General features: G+C 50.5%; 1 protein-coding gene across 3 annotated transcripts in view; it reads left to right on the forward strand.

Moving 5' to 3' along the window:
* The window catches only part of VDR (vitamin D receptor), a 60,327-nt gene extending 43,120 nt beyond the window's left edge, over positions 1-17,207 (forward strand). The window contains exons 5-10 of one of the 3 annotated variants that reach the window (XM_017529295.2): positions 2,179-2,363; positions 2,617-2,737; positions 4,221-4,392; positions 12,327-12,478; positions 12,675-12,788; positions 14,133-17,207. In XM_017529295.2, the coding sequence (XP_017384784.1) occupies positions 2,179-2,363; positions 2,617-2,737; positions 4,221-4,392; positions 12,327-12,478; positions 12,675-12,788; positions 14,133-14,392 (1,004 nt within the window). In that variant the 3' untranslated portion in view covers positions 14,393-17,207. Of the gene's footprint in view, positions 1-2,178; positions 2,364-2,616; positions 2,738-4,220; positions 4,393-12,326; positions 12,479-12,671; positions 12,789-14,132 lie in introns of all 3 variants that reach the window. The other 2 variants (XM_017529285.2, XM_017529303.2) reach the window with 2 other exon arrangements.
* Positions 17,208-21,345: the final 4,138 nt, after the last annotated feature.

Consider the following 21,345-nt stretch of genomic DNA (forward strand, 5'->3'; position numbering starts at 1 on the left):
AGCCCGGGCAATAGAGCAAGACTGTCTCAAAAAAAAAAGAGAAAGAGAGAGAATTGTAAGGCATGGACCCTGCCCTTAAGTAACTTGTAATCTAGAGAGACCTTGAACTTCTTGGGCTGCCTCCATAGGTACGGATTGAAACCTGCGCTAACCATGAGTCTTACAGAACAGAAGACAATTGGGTGCCAGTGTGTGTGGGAAAGACTAAGTATGTGGCAGACATAAGAAATGAGGCTCAGCAGGTGCAGAAAAGACGAGGCTCGGTGCAGATCAGGGCAATTGAGAAATGCGTCATGGAAAAAGACGGCTATGATGTAGGCCCTGAAGAACTGATAGAATTCATACAGGTATTAGAGACAGGATACCCGACTGGACACATACCCAGCACAAGCGGAAATGCAGGGGCAGGCGTGACCAGGTTGTGTTCTCAGGTCAGCAGCAATGCCAGCGTGCCCAGAGCAGAGGCTGTGTCCAGGAGCACTGAGAAATGAAGTCAAAAAGTTAGGAAGAAGCCAACATTAGTGTGGACGTGGTCAGCAGTAGGCTCTGGGAGAATATCTGGGCAGGAGAACGGCATCACAGAATCACAGGAAAGTTAGCGAAGTCCGGTCAGGCTGAGCTACATGCCTGCAGACACCATGGTATGGCTGGCAGGAACAGGCCTCCCTAACTCTGGTCTCCAGGTGAGCAGGAAAGACCAGACACCTAATCTTGGGCTCCCCAAGTGAGGGCTCACGCCGTTGCCTTCCCTGGATGCTCCCTGCCCCTTCCTCTCCCACCCTGCCTGACCTGGTAGAGTCTGTGCAGACACCTGCAGTGGGAGGAGAGTTGGCAGCTGTTGGGGATGGTGTGTCAGTCGCCTGGGCGTGGTATCCTCCCAGGTTCTCCATGGAGGGAAGCTCCATCTCTTGCAGTAGCGCTCCCTTTCCTGCCATGCCTGTGGCACTGGCTGCCCACTCCCACCCATCATAGGCTCTTCCTCACCCCCACCAACTTCTCTCGTCCTCCTCCTACCTGAGGGCCTGGGCCAATGGACCTTTCTCGAAGCCTGGAACTCACCCACCCTGGGCTTCTGGTTCCTTTCCCTGCTCTTGTGAAACTCCCGGGTTCTGTGGGCAGATGCCCTGGCAGCACCAGCACCAAGCAAGTAGCTACAGGCTGAGGGCCCCGGTGCCCACTCCTGCCGTCAGCGCTCAGCAAGTCACAGCCAGGAGGTCTGTTTGCCCAGCAGCGGTTCCAGGCACCTCTGCTCCCAGCATCCCCCTGCCACCCCCGCAGCTGTCCCAGCAGAGGGAGGCAGGCGCAGGCCCCTGTGCCAGCCTGAAGGTGGTGTCGGGGCACTCTATGGCCCGACGCCCTGAGTAGTGGCTGGAGAGAACTTCCAAGATTAGAGCTGCAAGTCCTCACCCTTTGAGGCCTTCCAGAGGACTTGCAAACTTCCAAGGACAGAAATGTCAAAGCTGTAGGGCTGGAGGAGGGGTGGTTTTGCAGAGAACCAAAGAAGCCTAGTCTTTCTATATTCCAGAGTCCCAAGTCTGGAAACTTGGATGTGGAGATAGCCATGTAGCAGAGCCAACTCCACATCTCCTCACGTCCAACACTGTGAGAGTCCACACAGTTACTCTGGCACCCTCTCTCCACCCCGGCGTCTCCTTCCCCGCCATGGAACATGGGGGCGGGGAGAGAAGAGAACTAGCATTTAGTGAGCATCTGCTCTGGGCCAGGCATCGGTCGATCCTTTGAGGCAGGTGTTATCACTTCCCTGACCTGCACATGAACACACAGAGACACACACATGTCTTATGGGGGAAGGTACAAGAAAGGAACGTTGGAAGAGCATATTTGATCCAAACCTCTCACTTTACAAACAAGAGAACAAAAGCCCAGAAAGTTTGCCCAAGGTCCCAAAACTCATTCTTGAGAACCCCGACTCCCTGAAGCCCAGAACATTCCATCTCTCAAATCTTCTTTCTCTTCTTGCATGTGCCTTCCTTTTCACCATAGCAAACCCAATGTTTCTTCACATAGTGGAGTGGGAGTCCCCGTGGCAGGAGGACCCCCGAGGGAGCCCTGAGTGTTGAAGCCCCTCCTATCTTGGGCCTTTACCCACAACTGCAGGAGGAAGGTTTCCTGGAGGAGCTGCTGGCCGGCCCTCCTGACTCCCCTCCTGCCCCACAGTTATCCTGACAGATGAGGAGGTGCAGAGGAAGCGGGAGATGATCCTGAAGCGGAAGGAGGAGGAGGCCTTGAAGGACAGTCTGCGGCCCAAGCTGTCCGAGGAGCAGCAGCGCATCATTGCCGTCCTGCTGGATGCCCACCATAAGACCTATGATCCCACCTACTCTGACTTCTGCCAGTTCCGGGTACGTCTGCGTGCTGGGAGGATAAGCCAGTCCAGAGGAGAAGCACTAGAGGAGCTGGGGCCCAGGGAGTATGGACAGAGGGCAGAGAACATCCTGAACAGAACTGGGGTAGGGATGGAGGCTGCTCTGCTCCCAGGCACTGGGAGGCCTTACCTCTGGAGACCTTCCTCAAAGCCATTCCTGTCAGAGATCAGTGCCAAGGTAGGAAGGTGACCCCAAAATGTGGGTCTGAGACCCCATCTTTCCCTTTCAGCCTCCGATTCGTATGAATGATGGTGGAGGGAGCTATCCTTCTAGGCCCAACTCGAGACAGACTCCTAGCTTCTCCGGGGACTCCTCCTCCTGCTGCTCAGATCACTGTATCACGTCTCCAGGTAAGCAGGACTGCAGTCCTCCATAAGTAAGTGGGCAGGGGTGAGGAGTCCACCCCACCTGCCCTGGGGCTGCTGGATGGAAGGAGGCGGAAAGCTCCCTAATGGAAACTTACATACATACTGTGTACCATTCAGTGTCCTCAAAACAGGCCCTCTGTTACAGAAGGGGTGACTTGCCCAAGGGCCCACACTGGGCAAGAGGCCAAGCTGGGATTCTAGCTGTGCAGAATCCTGGGCCAATGCTCTTTTCTCTAAGCCAGGCTTCAGCCCGTGGCCCCCTCCCTGGAGGTAACTGGCTTCCTTTAAGTGATATTTTGATCCTGGGCCCTTTAGAAGGTGAAATTTGGAGTGGAAAGGAGAACATGTTGGTCCCAATGCAGCCCACCCTTCACCTGAGCCCTGGGGACCACTCTGGCCCTGGAGGACATGTCCTCAGCAGATAGTCTGGGAGGCATCATGTTTTTGTGATTTTTGTATTTTTTTTTTTTTTTGAGATGGAGTCTCGCTTTGTTGCCCAGATTGGAGTGCAGTGGTACAGTCTCGGCTCACCGCAACCTCCACCTCCTGGGTTCAGGCAATTCTCCTGCCTCAACCTCCTAAGTAGCTGGGACTACAGGCACACACCACCACATCCAGCTAATTTTTGTATTTTTAGTAGAGATGGAGTTTCACCTGTTGGCCAGGCTGGTCTCAATCTCCTGACCTCGTGATCTGCCCACCTCAGCCTCCCAAAGTGCTGGGATTACAGGTGTGAGCCACCACGCCCAGCCTCAGAATATAATTTTTAAAGGCTGCATACTCTGGAATACAGTAATGTACCTAAATCCCCTACCAATGGATATCTGGATTATTTCCCAGCTTTTCAGTAAGGTAACAGTATACTTGTAGCTAAATATTTACACTATCTGAAATTTTCCCTTACAATGAATTCCAGGAAGTGGGATTACTGGTCAAAGAGTACACATAATTTTTTGACTAATGTCAAATAGTTTTCTAGATTACCTGCAGTAATGCACATCTCCTTTGGCACCCCAGCCCTCACAGGTATTGCCTAATTTCCTGCATCTTTACAAATACTGGCATCAATATTTAAACATTTTTGTTTCTAGTTTATAGGTGAAAAGTATAGACATTCTACATTGCAGTTCTTTGATCATTAGCAAGGTTGAACATTTTTTTCCATGGGTTGATGGGTCCCAAATTCATTTTTGATTGAGATCTGTAGGAACAGCACATGGTCTGCTTGAGGAAGTCTCATTGCTCTGAGTGTCTCTGTCTCTTTGATTTTACTGCCTCATCCTGCTGAAAGAGACAGAGAGAATCCCACAGGGAAGCCTGGGGCTGAAGGGTGACCTCTGGAGTCACTGTGGGATTCCCAGCTGGCTTTGCTGCCAGGGCACACTGGGTCTTTGCAGGGGCTGGCAGGAGGGGGCCTGGTCCAGGTATCCTTAAATAGCTCCTTCTCTTCCCTCATGTCCCCCAGACATGATGGAATCATCCAGCTTCTCCAACCTGGATCTGAGTGAAGAAGATTCAGATGATGGTTCTGTGACCCTGGACCTATCCCAGCTCTCCATGCTGCCCCATCTGGCTGACCTGGTCAGTTACAGCATCCAAAAGGTCATTGGCTTTGCTAAGATGATCCCAGGATTCAGGTGAGAAACCTCTGCAATGTCTGGGGAACAGAGTCAGAGTCCTAGACTGAGCTAGAGGAAGGGTTGAAGATCAACCATCCACCGTTTGTTTCTTTATTTTGTATTTTTTTAACCGGAGTCTCACTCTGTAACCCAGGCTGGAGTGCAGTGGCGTGATCTCGGCTCACTGCAACATCCACACCCCAGGTTCAAGCAATTATCTTGCCTCAGCCTCGCAAGTAGCTGGGACCCGCCACCACGCCTGGCTAATTTTTGTATTTTTAGTAGAGACAGGGTTTCACCATGTTGGCCAGGCTAGTCTCAAACTCCTGACCTCAAATGATCCACCTACCTTGACCTCCCGAAGTGCTGGGATTACAGGCATAAGCCACCGCGCCCAGCCTCCACTGCTTCTTTAAAAATAGAGTTTCAGGCCTACCCTAGACCCGCTAAATCAGAATCTCTGGCGTAGGCCCAGGAATCTGTTTTTAGGAAGTGCAGCCCGTCCTGCGTTACTCTGCAGGCCAGCACTGGAGAGCTAGTCCATCCCCGCACTTTCTGGATGATGCTGTGAAAGCCCAGGGAGGTCCCATGGCCAGCCGGTATCCCTTCCCGGTGTTGCAGCCAGCATGTCAGAGCCAGGCGTAGAACTCCCGGTTCACTGCTGTGTTCACTCCAGCTGGCTTGACTACAATCCTCATATTATCTCTTTAAATTCATCAATATGATTCCTCCACACCCCGGCTCTGAGACCAGAATGAAGTAATAGAGAGTAAAAGGGCTTGGCCATGTAGACTTATGAGACAGTCTAGGAATCCTGGAGAGAGGTTTCCTGGCATATACGACCCTGACATCCTTCACCAAAATGTGCATTTAAAGACCATTTCCTGGCTTGGCACAGTGGCTCATGCCTATAATTCCAACACTTCGAGAGGCTGAGGTAGGAGGATTGCTTCAGCCTAAGAGTTCCAGACCAGCCTGAGCAACATAGTGAGATCTCTTCTCTACAAAAAATTTTTATAAATTAGCTACTAATTTATAAAAAAGCTAGGACTTCCCTGTAGTCCTAGCTACTAGGAAAGCTGAGGTTGGATCACTTGAGTCCAGGAGGTCAAGGCTGCAGTGAGAAAAGATTGCACCACTGCCCTCACTGCACTCCTAGAGCAAGACCCTGTCTCAGAAAAGAAAAAAGATAAAGACCATTTCCTAACCATACGAAATATTTTTGCCAAAATAGATAAGTATAAGGAGTTCTACTGGAGAAGGGATCCTCCTTTATCATTTCACTCATAAATTGTATTCATTCATTCCTATGCTTTATTGTTTTAATACTAATAGTGTGTATAATACTTACATTTAAATACTCATGCAGTGTTAATTTTTTTTTTGAAATGGAGTTTTGCTCTTGTCGCCCAGGCTGGAGTGCAATGGCACAATCTCGGCTCACTGCAACCTCTGCCTCCCATGTTCAAGTAATTCTCCTGCCTCAGCCTCCCAAGTAGCTGGGATTACAGGCATATGCCATCACATCTAGCTAGTTTTGTATTTTTAGTAGTAGAGATGGGGTTTCACCACATTGGTGAGGGTGGTGTCAAACTTCTGACCTCAGGTGATCCTCCGGCCTCAGCCTCCCAAAGTGCTGGGATTACAGGCATGAGCCACCACGCCCAGCCAATATTCTTAAAACGACAGAGTATTGACACATTTAGTAGATATGCTGGGAAATGGCTATATTTATGCATATTTGTATCTTCATTATTCCCAAAAGTTCATTTGGTATATTGCCATAAAATACATAAACAATATGGTTGAGAAAGAGGAGTAAATCAATCTCAAGCAATGTTGTTATCATTTCAAGTAGTGGAAACACCTATAGTTCTGGCAAAAGGGAAAGACCGCTTCCTAGATACTGATGCTCGGATTCAGTGCTGGAATACGGGGAGCTGGAAAATGAGTTAACATTGCTAGCTCTGGGTGGAAGCAGATATGAGGTGTCATTTATTGGTTGATGGACCTCTTAGCTGTGTAGAAAAGCCATCAGTTACTGCCTAAATTACTGCCTTGCCAGTGAGATGATGGTAAATTCACAGAGTTAAACCCAGAACTTTCCAGTTTGTTTCTGCCCTGAGAAAACTGGCTCTGTGTTATTTTACGCCTCTCACCAACCCAAATACCAGAAACTTTTCCATGCTCTTCCCCTGGAATTAGTGTGAAAATGGTGAAGAAGAATAAACTGTCAGGCAGTGCTGAGACACTCCTACTGCGCTGCACATTTTGGTTGTAGTGATAGGCAGGCAGGCAGGCAGGAGCAGCGGCAGATCTCGTGTGAGCCCGGCATGGCTGTGGGCCTGGGGTTTACCCTCAGAGCCTTTCCTTGGAACTGACAACACAGTCCGTTGAGCACAAGTTCCAGCTCCCTCCTCCGTGCTTCACCATGTTACTGTTTGCAAACTCCACATATTCCAAAGTCTTGTTTTGGGTAAACAGCTAGGGAAAAGACACGGAAGCACTCAGCTTCCATCCCCATGCCAGGCAGCAGTCCTCATCTACACAGACTTCATCTTTCCCTGCTCCAGTGGGGAATTGGACAGAGGACCCCCATGGCTCTTCCCAGATACCAAGGTTCAGTGATTCCACTGGTGGCTGAGATTGCACACATGAGAAAGCTGTGCTAAAGAGAAAGTTACTCATTAAACCAGTTACTCCAATGCTGCCCCTTTCACTAAGGAACCCCAGCCTCCACTTTTCTCCCATGCTCAAGGCCCCTAACCCTTGCCCTCCCACAAGTATCCTGACACAAATGGCACTGCTCTCAGTTTCTCTCCTGAGGTTAAGTTGAAGTCTGACCTCTTCCTTTCATCACGTTTTCCTATGTCCCCTGGTCTGTCCTTGCAACTATTGGCTAAAGTGAGGTACATATGGGCAGGTACGGGAGCTGCCCAGCCACTGATGCAAAACGGGTTCAGCTGATCCTGAACATGCTAGGGTTGGCTTCTCTGTCTTCAGTATGACTTGAGAAGTCCCAGAGCAGAAGGTATTCCAATGAAAATGGAGAAAGCTTTGCTAAAAGAGGTACAGGGACACTGGTGTGGACACTCTCTGTGACCGAACAGAGGTGATGCTGAGCCTGGACTGGAGCCCAAACCCAGGCTCCAACTGGACCCAGCGTGGGCCAGCCCAGCAGCCCTCTGGTTCTGCTGCTTTCCACACTTAGGGGTTCTGTTTTTCCAAGACATAGAAGAAGGTTGGCTGTGTCCCTGGTGGCTTTGATCTTGCTGCCTGTAGGCAGGGGTGGAGGGTGTAGGGAAGGCAGGATGAGACTCCTGTGTGGGTGTGTGGGGACACAGGGTGAGTCTCCAGCGTGAGCGTGAGACCAACGTGGGGTGGGGCTGGACGGGCTGTTCTGGGTGTGAGCTGTGCTGCAGTGTGGCCTCAGCCTGCTCTCTCCTCCCACCTCTCCTCCCTTAGCCTCTCTGTCTCACCCCACAAATCTCCCTCCTTGCTGGCACTGCAAATGAAATGCATGGAAGAGGTGCTGTCAGCAGCAGCATCTAAATGGCCAGGAGTAGCCTCAGATCCCAGACTTAGGACTCCCAGGCTTCACTGTCAAGTACACAGGAGAACAGGCCACATCAGCTGCAGCACTGCCCTCTTCTGCTAAATGCCTCCATCGTCATTGCCCTCTCCATTCCCAGGGCTCTTCAAAGGCCTGGGGGTTATCATGCTTCCTTCATGCTGTGCGCTTTCTCCACATTCGTTTCTTCATTCATCCAACGAATCACTTTCTTACATAAACTGTGAGGGACAAAAGTTGTTGAGAACATAGTCCCTGGCATCCAGGGGTTTGGTGTCTGATGAAAAAGATAGACATATAAACAATTACTGCAAGGACATAGGAGCCCTGCTACAAGCCTGCTGGAGGTACTGTGGGAATGCGGGAGGGGAGGGGCCGGGCTCTGCCTGTGGGGTGGGAAAGACAAAACAGCAACACAATTCCAGGCGCATCTCGGATGCCCGGAAGCGGCTGCCAGCGTGAAGACAGAGGAGAGTATAAATGTCACACAGGTGAGAGAGGAGGAACGGAGCTGTGCTGGTGCCTGTCATCGCTCAACAAGCTCTCTTATGATTCCTCCTATAATTCCACCTCTACTCCCACCCCGCCAGCATCCCTGGTCCTGGCTGTGAGCTACACTTAGAAAGGCCCTGGATTTCCAAACTGTGGGCCATCATTTGGGGTCATTTTAGGTTTGTGCTCCTAGCAGCAGTATGTCTAAATCACGTAAGTTGTGATCCCACTGAAGTCCCTCTGGCCTGCACCCATAAAAAGTGTGTTCATTGCTGGCTATCTGTTTGAGTGGGACATTGAACAAAAGGCTATGTATAAAGATATTCCTCCCAGAATTACCTATGATAGCAAAAATGTGAAGCAACCAAAATGTCCAAAACAGGTAAATGGGAGACTGGCTTAATAACTTAGAGTATATTGCTATGATGTAACAGTATGCAACCCTCTAAGAACTGGGCTAAAGAATTTTGAGTGATATAGGGAGTATGATACAGAATTAGTATAAACTCAATTATGTTAAATATATACTCTCTCTATGTATATGTGTGTGTGTGTGTGTATGTGTGTGTGTGCGTGTGTGTGTGTGCGTGTGTGTGTGTGTGTGTGTGTGTGTAGAAAAATAGAAAGGCCCAGCATGGTGGCTCACACCTGTATTGCCAGAACTTTGGGAGGCCGAGGTAGGCGGATCACTCGAGGTCAGGAATTCAAGACCAGCCTGACCAACGTGTCAAAACCCTGTTTTACTAAATATTAGCCGGGCGTGGTGGCATTTGCCTATAATCCCAGCTACTTGGGAGTCTGAGGCAGGAGAATCGCCTGAACTCGGGAGGGGGAGGTTGCAGTAAGCCAAGAGTGTGCCATTGCACTCCAGCCTGGGCAACAGAGCGAAACTATGTCTCAAAGTAAATAAATATATAAATAAGAAAAAAGGAAGGAAATACACGAAAATGTGAAGTGTGGTTATGAGCAATTTTAATTTGCTTTTACATTTTTATGTATTTTCCAAAGATTTGCTAATGAGCATATTTTACTTGTATGAGTCAAAACAAAAACGGGGATGTTGTTCACTTTTGTTTTTAAATGTGGATTGAGCACATTGAGCAAAGTGACAAGGATGGTCAGATGCTTAGACACTGTGTCATTAGACTATCTGAAGGAAGACGTGGTGATTTTCCTTTTTATAACTCCATTAGCTATGGTTTAAAGGAAGTCCCATGGCTAATGGAGAAGTCTGGTTCTGTGTTTCTGGAGAGTACAAAACTGTAAATGAGAAAGAGTATACCATCACGTGGGTGGTAGCTACTAGGAAAAGAGGCCATCAACAGCACGGCCTAACAACCCCATGGCCGTGTCCAGAGGCCCTGAGCACCCTGACCCTAGGAGTGTCCTGCAGAGGTTATGTGGGAGCCATCTCTAAGAGTTTCTAAGAGGGGCCCTCCAACTCTAGCACTTTGTGATTTTTTTCAATACAGATCTTTTGCTGGCCATCCTGATCATGCAAGCCTGCTCATTCTCCATCATCTATCACTCATTGATACAACACTCTCATCAGTTAATAGCTGCTTCCCGTCTTTATATATAAAGACAGCCCAATCGTGACTCAGAATAGTGGAACCAGTCACTGGCCTCTCAACTCATCAGTGCATATCTATTGATCCTCTTGTTGTGCTCAGGGCTCAACGATCAGTGTGTGGGCAACAGTAAGGTATTTAAGAGGAGGTGCTGGCCCCCAGGTAACTTACCAATAAGAGCAGAATACAAGTGGCTGGGTGCAGTGGCTCACACATGATCCCAGCGCTTTGGGAGACCAAGGTGGGCAGATCACCTGAGATCAGGAGTTCGAGACAAGCCTGGCCAACATGGTGAAACCCCATCTCTACTAAAAATACAAAAATTAGCCAGGTGCGGTGGTATGTGCCTGTAGTCTCAGCTACTCAGGAGGCTGGGGAAGGATAATTGCTTGAACCTGGGAACGGGAGGTTGCGGTGAGCTGAGATTGCACCACTACACTCCAGCCTGGGCAACAGAGCAAGACTTTGTCTCAAAAAAAAAAAAAAAAAAAGAGAGAGAGAGAGACAGAGAGAGAGTAGAAATCAAGCATGTAAAGGGCAGAGCTGGGGGAGAAGGGCAAAATAAGAGGACCAGAAATGTTGAATGCTTCACAACACCATGGCCCTAACTGTGCTGAAGTCGGAGGGTGGGGGCCTCCAAGGGAGAACACAGTGGATTTAGGACTAGAAAGGCAAGATGGAGCATTAGAAAGGTATTCCTGGCTGGAGCTGTAGTTTGCTCAAAGACGTGGTGATGGCTGGGTGCAGTGGCTCACACCTAGAATCCCAGTGCTTTGGGAGGTTAAGATGGGAGGATCACTTGAGGTCAGGAGTTTGAGACCACCCTGGGCCACATAGTGAGACACTATCTCTACAAAAACAATTTAAAAATTAGCTAGGTGTGGTGGTGCACGCCTGTAGTCCCAGCTACTTAGAAGGCTGAGGCAGGAGGATTGCTTGAGCCCAGGAGTTTGAGGCTACAGTGAGCCGTAATCATTCCATTTCACTCCAGCTTGTGTGACAGAGCAGGATCCTGTCTCTAAAAATAATAACAATAAAAGAAAATTAGCTGAGCATGGTGTTGCATGCTTGTAGTCTTAGCTATTCAGAAGACTGAGGTAGGAGAATCACTTGAGCCCAGGAGTTTGAGGCTATAGAATGCTATGATCATAACAGTGCACTCTAGCCTCAGCAACAGAGTGAGAGCCTGTCTTCAAAAAAAAAAAAAAAAGGCGCAATGAGAACACACAGCATCTCAATGTGGCGTGGCACGATGTTGCTAGAATGGAAGGGTGGTGGAGTTTACAATGGGAAAGGGAGTTGGAATGAGAGGCTGGAGTCGAGTTAGGGAGTCTGGACTTGATCCTGGGGTGTTTGAGAGTCAGTGAGGCTTTCGGAGCACAAGAGGACATTGATCTGCAGCAGTGATAAGAAAGATGAATGAGAGACTGGAGAGACACAAGCCTAGGATTCCTGGAAGAGACTATTGGAAAAGACGCTGGAGCTCTGAACCAGAGCACTCTTAGTAGGAGTGGGAGTAAGATCACGGGCTCCAGAGACATCCTGGAGATAGAGTTGGCTAAATTTACAACTGAGAAGGACTGGAGGACAGGAGGAAGGAGAGGAAAAGAAAACTTGGGAGTTGCTGGGCACGGTGGCTTGCGTCTGTAATCCCAGCACTTTGGGAGGATGAGGCAGGCGGATCACAAGGTCAGGAGTTTGAGACCAGCCTGGCCAACATGGTGAAACCCCATCTCCACTAAAAATACAAAAATTAGCTGGGCATGGTGGCAGGCACCTGTAGTCCCAGCTACTCGGGAGGCTGAGGCAGGAGAATCGCTTGAACTCAGGAGGCAGAGGTTGTAGTGAGCTGAGATCGCACCACTGCACTCCAGCCTGGGTGACAGCGGGAGACTCTGCCTCAAAAAAAAAGCAATGGCACACATTAAAAAAAAAAAAAAAAACTTGGGTGTTGTTGTTGAAGATACCGTGGCCCTACCTTTTGCAGACTGCCATATGCATGCCTCAACACTGGGAGCTTCCCTGGGCTCCATCTTCCTTTGCCTCATAGCTCTGGCTGCTTAGTCTCTGGGTTTTCCCTGTCTTAGTGACTGAGCTACTTCACTTCTGGCCCCAGCACACGATCACAGTGTTGAACTGTTCTCTCTCAAGGAACACTCCTGTCCCTTCCAGCCTGGCTGCCATCTCCTTGATGAAAGACCCAGGGCACATGTTGGTTGCCCAGCAGGCATATGCCTGTCAAAACACTAGACTGATTTGTGTGGCTTCACGGTCTTGACTGGTAACCTGACCTCCCTCCCTCCCTCCCTCCCCTGCAGAGATCTCACCTCTGAGGACCAGATCGTGCTGCTGAAGTCAAGCGCCATTGAGGTCATCATGCTGCGCTCCAATGAGTCCTTCACCACAGACGACATGTCCTGGACCTGCGGCAAACAAGACTACAAGTACCGTGTCAGCGACGTGACCAAAGGTATGCCTGGACTGCACCTCTGCCTCTTCCAGCTCCCAGACTCTGGCTCCACCCGTCCTGGGGTTTGGGCTCCAATCAGACACATGGGAGGGAGCTGAAGGGAGAGAAGGGCAAGGGTCGGGGCCATCCAGGTTGGAGGTGGGTGGATGGCTCCTCAGCTCTGCCCATAGTACCTGGCCATTGTGTCTCACAGCAGGATACAACCTGGAGCTGATTGAGCCCCTCCTCAAGTTCCAGGTAGGGCTGAAGAAGCTGAACTTGCATGAGGAGGAGCATGTCCTGCTCATGGCCATCTGCATCCTTTCCCCAGGTATGGGGCCCCGCAGGGAGGAGCTCGGGGACCTGGGGAGTGGGGAGTGTGAGGGACTGCTGAGGGCCAGCTGGGCCACCTGAAGGGAGAAGTAGCAAAAGGAGAGCAGAGAGGGAAAGGCCTACTTTGCTGGTTTCCAGCACCCCTGTGGTGTGTGGAGGTTGAGGAGCCCCTCGCTGCCCTTGGCTTTGCCTTACAGAGTTTGCAGGTAGGATTCTGAGGAACTAGGGGGGATTCATAGGGGAGATTCTGAGGAACTAGATAAGCAGGGTTCCACAAGCCACAGACGAGCCTGCGTGTTCCCGATACTCAGGCTCTACTCTTGTGTGAACCGGGCTCAACATTGCTGTTATCTGAGGTTTCTCAGGGGCAGGGTACAAAACCCTGGAGTCTGATAGATGGTTCTGCCTAGACAGTTTTCCTGATTGATTTTGGAGGCAGTGTGCTGTAACCCTCGATCTCTTCTGCTTATTAGAGGTGAGAAGAGGGAGAAAAGGCTGAAGAGGAAGTTATTGTAACCTTGGGGACGTTATGTTGGTGACGAGGTCCAACGAGGGGCGGCCCTGCCTCAGCCTGTGCTGTGTTCAGGGGACAAGCTAGTGGCCTCTGCCCAGGGATGCTTTCCTGGACTGGAGGCTCAAGAATGGAGGGGGACTCCACTACCCCTGCCCAGCCAGCCTTCACTCACTCATTCATTCATCCACTTAGCAACAGTTTATTGAGCACCCATTAGGTACCAGGCTCTGTGCTAGGTACTGGGATTCAGCAGCAAACAGGACACAGGCCCCTCTCCCATGAAGCTTAGGAGGAAACATTAAACAAATGCTATTTAACAACTAATTCCTAACATGGCATGGATTTTTCAAATAAAGGAAGTGATACTACAGAAGGGTAGACCAGAAGGAGGGAAGCTGACGTGATCTGGGCCATGGAGGTAGTGTGGCCAGGAATGGCCTTTTGGAGGAAGACCTTTTAAGCTGTTATCTGAAGGATTAGTAGGAGTCCGGCAAAGATAACAGAGCAGAGTTCCAAGCAGATGTGAAGGCTGGTGGCCAGAGAGCATGGTACATCAGGAGGCTGAGGGTGGATGGAGCACGGACAGGGAACGAGGCCAGGCAGGGCCAGGACCAGGTGGGCCCATGAAAGGACCTGGGACTAGATCCTAAATGCAAGGAGAAGCTGCTGAAGGGCTTTGGGGCCAGGCGGTGGCATCACCGGTCAGCAGCCACAGTGGCCTAGAGGGAGCTGCCATTGCATGTCTGTGTGGGTGCGGGGTGGCAGGACTGAGCAATGAAGGGCCCAGCTCAGACCTGCTATGCCTTCTCCTCTACCTTGTGCCCACAGATCGTCCTGGGGTGCAGGATGCTGCGCTGATTGAGGCCATCCAGGACCGGCTGTCCAACACGCTACAGACCTATATCCGCTGCCGCCACCCGCCCCCAGGCAGCCACCTGCTCTACGCCAAGATGATCCAGAAGCTGGCCGACCTGCGCAGCCTCAACGAGGAGCACTCCAAGCAGTACCGCTGCCTTTCCTTCCAGCCCGAGTGCAGCATGAAGCTCACGCCCCTTGTGCTGGAGGTGTTTGGCAGTGAGATCTCCTGACTAGGGCAGCCCATGGTGGTGCCTGGGTGGAGCCGCTCCTCCAGGGCCACGTGCTGGGCCCGGGACTGGCAACTCCTCAGCAGCGCTCCTCACCCCCGTCTGGGGTTCAGCCCCACCTCGGGCACCGCCCCTGTCCACCGGCCCATTCTCTCTCCTGTCCAACCCAACCCCTTTCCTACAGGCCTTTCACTGGTCCCTTGAGACCTCAGCCATGAGCAGTTGTTGTCTATTTGACAAAGAAACTCAAGTGGGGGCAGAGGGCAGAGGCTGGAGGCAGGGCCTTGCCCAGAGACGCCCTCACCCCTGCATAAGTGGCTACTGACTGGTGTCGAGGGAACAGGCAGGAGAAATGCATGCATTCCTCAGGGACACAGACACCTGCACCTTCCCCCACTCCAGGCCCCCGCGTCCAGAGCCTAGTGGGATCTCCCTCTTCTGCCTACTCATGATAAATAATCGACCCACAGCTCCCACCCACCCTAACCTTCAATGCCCACTGTCGTCCCATTGCCCTGGTTATACTCTCACGGGCAGTAGCTGTGGTGAGGTGGGCTTTCTTCCCCTTACTGGAGCCCCAGGCACAAACCCACCAGCTGAGAGACCCAAGGAGGAAAAACAGACAAAAGCAGCCTCACAGAGGAATAGTGATGGTGGCCACCACTGTCCCTGTCACTAAGCCACGGTTCCTCGGCCTGGATCTAAGGGGTTGGTTGAGGTGGAAGTCCTCCTTCCACGGATCCATGTAGCAGGACTGAATTGTCCCCGGCTTGCAGAAAAGCACCTGCCATCCTCGTCCTCCCCCTGCCAGTGCCTTACCTCCCACCAGGAGAGCCAGCCCTCCCCTCTTCCTTGGCTGTTCTCCTCACCCCCTCCCCACTCCCGGTCTGGAGAAGCAGTGAGCCGCACGCATCTTCTCCATCTGGCAGAGTGGGAAGTAGGAGAAGAGCTGTCAGACCCCGGTGGGTGAATCATGCTGTCCATGCTGCCTGGATGTGGTTCCAAGGCCGCTGTCAGCCCCCAGGACCAGGAGCTAGTGCTCCCACACCCCAGGCTATGGGAAGGGAGAGTAGGGCAGCCTTTGGCGGCTAGTCAGAGAAAGCGTTTGGGGGTTCCATGATGTAGGGCAGGCTCCCTTCATATTCTCGCTTCACCACCCAAAAGTCAAAAGAAGGCTGTGAGGCGGGGGCGCAGTGATTCCACTTCCAGTGCGTGCTCTCCTCTGCAGCCAGCCCAGCGCAGTGGGTGGGGCCCTTGGGAGAATCAGCTTCGGGACCAGAGAAGGGCGTGCTTTCAGGTGGATCACAGAGGCTTCTTCAGATCAGTGCTTGAGTTTGGGGAACATGGCTGCGTTTGCTGTGTCACCAGGAATGTAAAAGTCAGTGGGAACATGACTGCCCAACTCCTGGAAGCCGTGTCCTTCCACCTGCATCCGTTGTTCCCTGAAAACCCAGGGAGGAATCAGGCTTTACACTGCAAGAGCCTCGGTGTCCACCTGGCCCTGTGTCTCTCAGAATTCTTCAGGTGGAAAAACATCTGAAAGCCACATCCCTTATTGCAGAAGAGCATGTATATCGCCTAATCTTAAATTTATTAGATATGAGTTGCTTTCAGAATCAGACTCCATTTGTACTATATTCTAATATACAGGGGAGGAGGTAGCACTGATTTGGAAATATTCCTGGGGGGAGAACTTACATTGTGAAACTTCTGTACACTAATTAATATTGTTGTTGTTATTTTACAAAAGAGAGACCCTTGTTTGATTTTAGCTGTAGAACACATTAGGCCAGCTTGCTCTTCAGTGGGAGAAAACACTTGAAGATTGCTAAACCACTCAATCTCCTCGTTAAGAAAAACTGACAGAGGAGAGCGTGACTCACCGGCAAGTACATAACTAGTTAGAAGTGGACCAAGACAGAACCAGACTGGACTCATCGTCTGGTGTCCTTTTCACTACACCACGTTTGAGCCCAGACCCCCGTTCTCATTCCCCAAGTGACTGACCCAGTCCCTGGGGAAGCCCTGGATTTCAGACAGAGCAAGTCTGGGTCTGGGATCCCTTCCTTCCTTCCTTGACTTGTAACTCCACCAACCCATCAGAAGGAGAAGGAAGGAGACTCTCAGTGTGAATCAGACCCCGCCCCACCACAGCGTGGCCCTGGCCCTCCGCCTCAGCCTCGTGTCATGCTGTTGCCTTATCTATAACGTGCATTTGTCTTTGGAATTAGCCACCTTCCCGGCTCTTCCTCTGGCCCTGCCTTCTCCAGGGTACTCCTGGGAATATCAGTTACCCAGCTCTGGGGCCCACAACCTAGGCCGCCCCCCAAAGGAAGTCTAGGAGCTGGGAGGAAAAGAAAAGAGGGAAAAACGAGTTTTCATGGGGCTGAACTGGGAGGAAAGTCACCTTCGATTCTATTTTAGAATCAGAGTGTGAAAATAGACATTTATAAATGTAAAACCTTTAAGGTATATCATTATAACTGAAGGAGAGTGTGCACCAACACGTAAGATTTCCTACGAGATTTCCAGAGACAGGAAAATCCTCTGCTGGCTAACTGAAAGCGTGCAGGAGAGTCCAAGTGAGGCCGACAGAGAAGGCAGGAACGTGCGGCAGATTTGGTGACAGCTAGAGATACGGCAGTGAAAGGAGGATATAAACAGTGCCTGCTGAATAATTTCCAAAGAGATCAAAAGTTTGCCAGAACTTCGTCATGTCAACTAATGTAGAAAGCTTTGCTTATGGTAATAAAAAGGACTCATATAGCACTTACTTTGTTGCAGGTACTGCTGTAAATAAATGCTTTATGCAAACCAATCTGCCTTATCCTTATAAGAATCCTATGGGAGCCGGGCACGGTGGCTAAAGCCTGTAATCCCAGCACTTTGGGAGGCCGAGGCGGGTGGATCACGAGGTCAAGAGATCGAGACCATCCTGGTCAACAAGGTGAAACCCTGTCTCTACTAAAAATACAAAAATTAGCTGGGCATGATGGTGCATGCCTGTAGTCCCAGCTACTCGGGAGGCTGAGGCCGGAGAATTGCTTGAACCCAGGAGGCGGAGGTTGCAGTGAGCCGAGATCGTGCCATTGCACTCCAGCCTAGGCAACAACAGCAAAACTCCGTCTCAAAAAATAAATAAATAAATAAATAAATAAAAAAGAATCCTATGGGAGATGAACCATTATTACCCCCCATTTGACAGAGGGGATTAACTTGCCTAAAGCCACACTGGCAAGAGATGGGACTTGAACCTTCGGCATCTAGCTTCAGAAACCACAAATTAACTACTGCATTGTCCTGCTTCCTACTGAGTTGGGGGACCTGACAGGTGACTGATGATCTTGCTAGCTCTCTCCTAGAGAGGAGATAAAAGAGGTTCCCCATCCCAAAGCAGTCCCTGAGCCAGGAAAATTAGGGGTGCTGGATCAAACTGTGCTCTGCTCCCAGGAAGTGTGCAGTCAATATGTGACAGCTGCGTGAGAACCTCAAAAATGAAGACCGAGCAGCTATTGGCAAAAATGTGTCTGCTATTAGAGATGGTGGCTGTGCCAGTGACCTGGAGGATTACAAATGACTGCTGTGCAGAAACAGGACTCCTGCTGGCTGGGCGCCATGGCTCACACCTGTAATCCCAGCACTTTGGGAGGCCAAGGCGGGCGGATCACAAGGTCAAGAGATTGAGACCATCCTGGCCAACATTGTGAAACCCCGTCTCTCCCAAAGAAATACAAAAATTAGCTGGGCGTAATGGCACGAGCCTGTAGTCCCAGCTACTTGGGAGGCTGAGGCAGGAGAACTGCTTGAACCCGAGAGGCAGAAGTTGCAGTGAGCTAAGATCATGCCGCTACACTCCACACAGCCTGAGTGACAGTGTGAGACTCCATAAAAAAGAAAGAAAGAAAAAGAAAGAAAGAAAGAAAGAGAGAGAGAGAAAAAGAAAGAGCACTCCTAAGGAGCCAATGCACTCTGCTCTGCTTCCCAAAGAAGTGGGGTTTATGATGAAGGGTAGCGTTGCTAGGCACAGTAAACAAGAATAACCAACAAAGGACACAGCACTGGGATCTGAAAATAAGGAAACCATGCCAACTGATGTATTGATTTAGGATAAGTTGACCTGGGGGTGTGATTCACTCAAATTTTTCAGAAACATCTGAAAATATTTCAGACCAAAGGCTAAAATGTGTTGCAGTGAAATGGGATGGAGAGAGGGGAGCTGGCATTAGAACTTGAGGGATATTTTGTGAAACATGAAGGGACTTAGAGAAAGGAAATCAACAGCTGCATAAATGGGCATGTCTCTGGCGGGAGAAATGTGGAGAATGGAGTTCTGATACACTGTTAGGGGAAGTTTACGCAGCGTTTTTATAGCTGACCAAGCAGAACACAGAGTTTCCAAGGCTCTGTTATAATAAACTTTTCCAGGTAAACCAAGGGGAATATACCCCAGGAATATTGCATAATTAGGATCAAGTGATTTTAAGCTTTCACATTCCAAGCTTTGGTTCTATGCCTGCACTGTTCAATAAAGCAGCCACTAGTTATGTGTGACTATTTAAATGAAATAAAGGTAAACATGTAGCTTCTCAACTGTACAAGCTGCAGTTTCAGCGTTTGATAACCTCAGGGCTACCATAACGGACAGTGCAGACACAGAACATTTTCCTTCTTTCTTTCTTTCTTTCTCTCTTTCCTTCTTTCTTTCTCTCTCTCTCTCTCTCTCTCTCTCTCTCTCTCTCTCTCTCTTTCTTTCCTTTCTTTCTTTTTGAGACAGAGTCTTGCTCTGTCACTCAGGCTGGAATGCAGTGGCATGATCTCGGCTTACTGCAACCTCTGCCTCCCAGGTTCAAACCATCTTCCTGCCTCAGCCTCTGGAGTATATGGGATTACAGGCACCCACCACCATGCATGGCTAATTTTTGTATTTTTAGTATAGACAGGGTTTCACCATATTGTCCATGCTGGTCTCGAACTCCTGACTTTAAGTGATCTGCCTGCCTCAGCCTTCCAAAGTGCTGGGATTAAAGGCATGAAATTTTCATCATCACAGAATAGTCTATGGGGCAGCACTGGTCTACACAATGCATTCTTATCTGGTACTAACAGTGAATGACTCCATGAGGATGCTGGCCCATTATGCTTCTGTTGATCTTTTGGGCAGGATGGCCACTAACCTGAACATCTTCCTCTTATAGGGGGTTGTGCTGCACCTGGGGTAGTGTGAACGAGTCTGCTCCTTAAAAGAGACATAAAGCAGCAAAAACGCTGCACAGGCCATGGGGCTGATAGGCTCAAAGCATCATGTGGTATAAGTGGGTCACTGGTGTGCTAGGAAGTATTGGTTCCTTCAGCCCTGGAGAAAGCAAACAGGGCCTGCTGGGGGTGGCCAGAGCCCTTCAGTTTCCCCAGCTTCTACCAGACTCCTCGCAGGCTGCCTGTGCAGTGTGGGTCGGTTGGTCTGCCTGCCCCATGGCCCCTGCAGACGGCAAGAAGGTTGGATGTTATCTGACACCTCCAGCGTGGCCAAGGAGATGGCTCATGCTGCTGACATCCTATAGGCAACTAGTCCTCATTGTGCGCAGGGAGCCCGTGAGGCTGACGGCGAGTCTGTGCTCCTCGAGACCCAGAAGCACAGCAGGGTGTGCAGGCTGTGGCTGGCAGGGGGAATCTGAGAGCTCGCTGCTCTAGACAGCTGCTCCGAATCTCTGTACGCACACATGTCATAGATGATATACAGGATGGTGTCGTAAGTTGGGTTCCAGGGACCTAGACTCTGAAATGCAGGTTGAAGTACAGGGTGTTTGTTAGGGAGCAGTCTCAGGATTCTCAGCCCTGGTGGATGGAAAAGAAGTAGAATCAGCAGTAGGAGAAGTTGGCTGCAATGCAGTCTCAACGAAAGTCTCCATCAACCCGTGTGGGGATCTCTGAAGCTGAGATGTCCCTTTGGCTTACCCCAAGATGAAGCGAGGAAGACGCTTGTATATTTCTGCATCAGGCAGTCATTGGATACTGGCTGTTTCCTGAAGAGCGTGTGAGCTCATTGACATGACCTCAGCTAGGCGGCTCCTTTCAGCCTGGGGCCCACAGGACATGTCCATAGGGGGTGTTTTCTTCACATTTTGTACAACCTGGTGAGAGCTTCTGGAGTGAGCTGCTCTGACTTGGGGAGACGCTGGAAGAGTTCCAGGCCCTTCCCTGTGGCTCTCTTCAAGGAGAGTGTTCTCTCCCACGAGGGTATTCCCAGCCTCCCCTCTGCTATGTATTAGCCAGGTATTTTTCCTAAGTCATCTTGAGCTTCACCACTAGGTGGTGCTACTGCCCTATGGGGATAGGTTGGAGCTACTTGCCTGGCCTCCCTGCCCCCAAGCCCCCAAATACCCAACATCCCCCTTGCACCCTTTCTCTAACTCCATGATGTGACTGAGATTCAGCAAGACTCTGAGTCTCTGCTACTGAGGGCACCTGGTGGTGCTTACCTCTCCTCATACGAGTGGCATGGGGTTAGGGACCAGCTCTCTGACTTCCCAGGCCACCTCTCAGGCAACAGGGAGTATCTGACACTTTCACACCTCAGCCAAGGGCCTCCCAGGGTCGAGATCTTGTGCCTGGGGCCTCTGAGCACAGTCCGTGCTGAGAGTGAGCAAGGCTGCAGGTTCTTTGTGAGGTCCAGCCAAGCTGTGTAGTCCTTCCAATGTTTCTAACTTTCTTGGGGGAGTTGAACAAGACAGTCACTACCCACAAGAAAGACACAGTGCAGTGGGGAAAGAGTCCTACAGACAGATGAGTACAAGGTGCACCAGGTGGAAGCTGCCAAGTGTTAAAAAGTCACAAGTCAGGCCGGGCACGGTGGCTCACGCCTGTAATCCCAGCACTTTGGGAGGCCGAGGTGGGTGGATCACGAGGTCAAGAGATCGAGACCATCCTGGTCAACATGGTGAAACCCCCGTCTCTACTGA

This window comes from Cebus imitator, unplaced genomic scaffold, assembly GCF_001604975.1.
Source record: "Cebus imitator isolate Cc_AM_T3 unplaced genomic scaffold, Cebus_imitator-1.0 Scaffold2, whole genome shotgun sequence".
Lineage (NCBI taxonomy): Eukaryota > Metazoa > Chordata > Mammalia > Primates > Cebidae > Cebus > Cebus imitator.